General features: G+C 29.2%; 1 protein-coding gene across 2 annotated transcripts; it reads left to right on the top strand.

Annotated features, from left to right (window-relative positions):
* Positions 1-226: 226 nt before the first annotated feature.
* LOC106768012 (CASP-like protein 1B1) lies at positions 227-1,220 on the top strand. Of its 2 annotated transcripts, none has more exons than XM_014652977.2 (3): positions 227-470; positions 563-686; positions 856-1,220. In XM_014652977.2, exons 1-3 carry the CDS (start codon positions 235-237, stop codon positions 1,078-1,080), a joined length of 585 nt encoding a protein of 194 aa, XP_014508463.1. In that variant the 5' UTR covers positions 227-234; the 3' UTR covers positions 1,081-1,220. The 2 variants fall into 2 exon arrangements, with proteins under 2 accessions (XP_014508463.1, XP_014508465.1); XM_014652979.2 differs by having other exon boundaries at positions 863-1,028.
* Positions 1,221-1,950: the final 730 nt, after the last annotated feature.

Below are 1,950 nucleotides of genomic sequence, written 5' to 3'. Positions count from 1 at the left end.
AGAATTCATATAGAGTCATATCAAAAGAATATAAGATTAAAACGAAGGATTCTCACCAATTAACAACAACTAAATTTAGTTGGTTCGACAACCTTAAGAATTCATACATAGAATCCACATTTCGCTTCTTAGACTTGACAATCTTATAGTTCATCAATTTTGCTTTCTTCTTACCTATAATAACTCATCCCTAACACCATTTTGCATTATCAATAACAGCCAAAAACTTGCAGAATGGCCTCAGAAAATGCAGAAAAACTAGACCTTGGTTTCAACACTGCGTCTGATATCAAACCGAAGAAGGAGTGGATGAATTTGTTCCTTAGGGCTCTCTCATTCTTTGCCACAGCATCTGCTACACTCATTATGGCACTCAACAAACAAACCAAAACCTTGGTAGTGGCCACCATTGGCACAACCCCACTAACAATCACTCTCACTGCTAAGTTTCTCCACACTCCAGCATTCATGTAATTACTTCTACAAATCATCGTTTCAATTTTCCTATATCCGTTTATAATTTTCTTGACATAGGTACTGTGTCTTACTTATTTTGCGGCAGATTCTTTGTGATAGTGAATGGAATCGTCAGTCTCTATAATTTGGTGGTGATAGCAGTGGATACATTAGGACCACAATATGATTACAAAGGACTTCGTCTTGGACTGACTACAATTTTAGACGTGGTATATATATATATACTTAAATTTTAATCAGACACACCTTCAAATTTCTCTGCATATTTTTTTCACTTGAATGAAGAATTTAACTAGAATCCATTGCCAACATAAAATTCTGAATTTGTTTATATATCAAGAGTTGTATGATTAAACAATTGACATATTTTTGGTGAAGATGGCAGTGGCTCTGGCAGCAAGTGGAGATGGTGCAGCAACTTTCATGGCAGAAATAGGAAGGAATGGAAATTCACATGCAAAGTGGGAGAAGATATGTGACAAATTCCATGAATACTGCAACAGAAGTGCTGTTGCCCTAGCTACCTCCTTCCTTGGCATCATTCTCCTCATCATTGTTACTGTCATGTCTATCACCAAACTCTTCAAGCTAAATCGTATTTAGCATCTCTTAATCAATGTATCACTTCATAATAGTGTTATTATATTCTGCTTTATTTTCTTTATTCACCTGTTTCATCACTTCCATGTATCTTGGACTTCTGTAAAAATTTTTAAGTTTTGTATAAGACTAGTGTTATACTAATATATAACTTGTGTGGTCAATTTTAAGTTTATAATTTTTAGTTTTTATTTTAATGTATTTTTTCAAGTTATATACTTATATATGTATATTCAACATGTCATATATATTCTAATTTATATGTTTAAAAAATATTCTTTTATAAATGTGTTATATACTTTAGAAATAGTATTTGTTTTTTGTCATGTAATAGAATAAAAGCTAGTTATATGCAAAAGTTAATAAATTATTTTAGACAAAGTGTTGACACTATAGATGAAAAAATTGTATGTTGGAGTCTATTTTCTTTTCAGAGTACAAATGTGTTTATATGTCAGAAGTTCAATGTTATATTTACCTGTAACATAACTCTTATGATCAATTTATACATAGATATTATTAATGTGAATAAAAAAGTTCAGTTTTACTCAAATAAAAAGAAAAGTTTCGATAAAAATTAAGTTAGAAGATAATAAATAAGAAAGAGAGTAATATATATGTCTATAAAGTATAAAATTTACATGTACAAAATTTAAAAATTGTTGAAAAATTAAACTAAAACAGGTTGTAAAATCATTATTTTTACATAAAAAATTTAGTAAATTAAGGTTTTTTTTGGATAAAAGGGTATCAAACAAGATACACATATCCTTGAAAAATAAATTAAAAAACTTATAATGCAGTTTTATTTTCCATACTAATTTAGACACAAAATTATTTTCTAATAAAAAAATCATCAACGTGTTTTCACTA

Source organism: Vigna radiata, chromosome 7 (genome assembly GCF_000741045.1).
Source record: "Vigna radiata var. radiata cultivar VC1973A chromosome 7, Vradiata_ver6, whole genome shotgun sequence".
Classification (NCBI taxonomy): domain Eukaryota; kingdom Viridiplantae; phylum Streptophyta; class Magnoliopsida; order Fabales; family Fabaceae; genus Vigna; species Vigna radiata.
The sequence above is the reverse complement of the archived record's forward strand: the minus strand, read 5'-3'. Positions and strand labels throughout refer to the sequence as shown.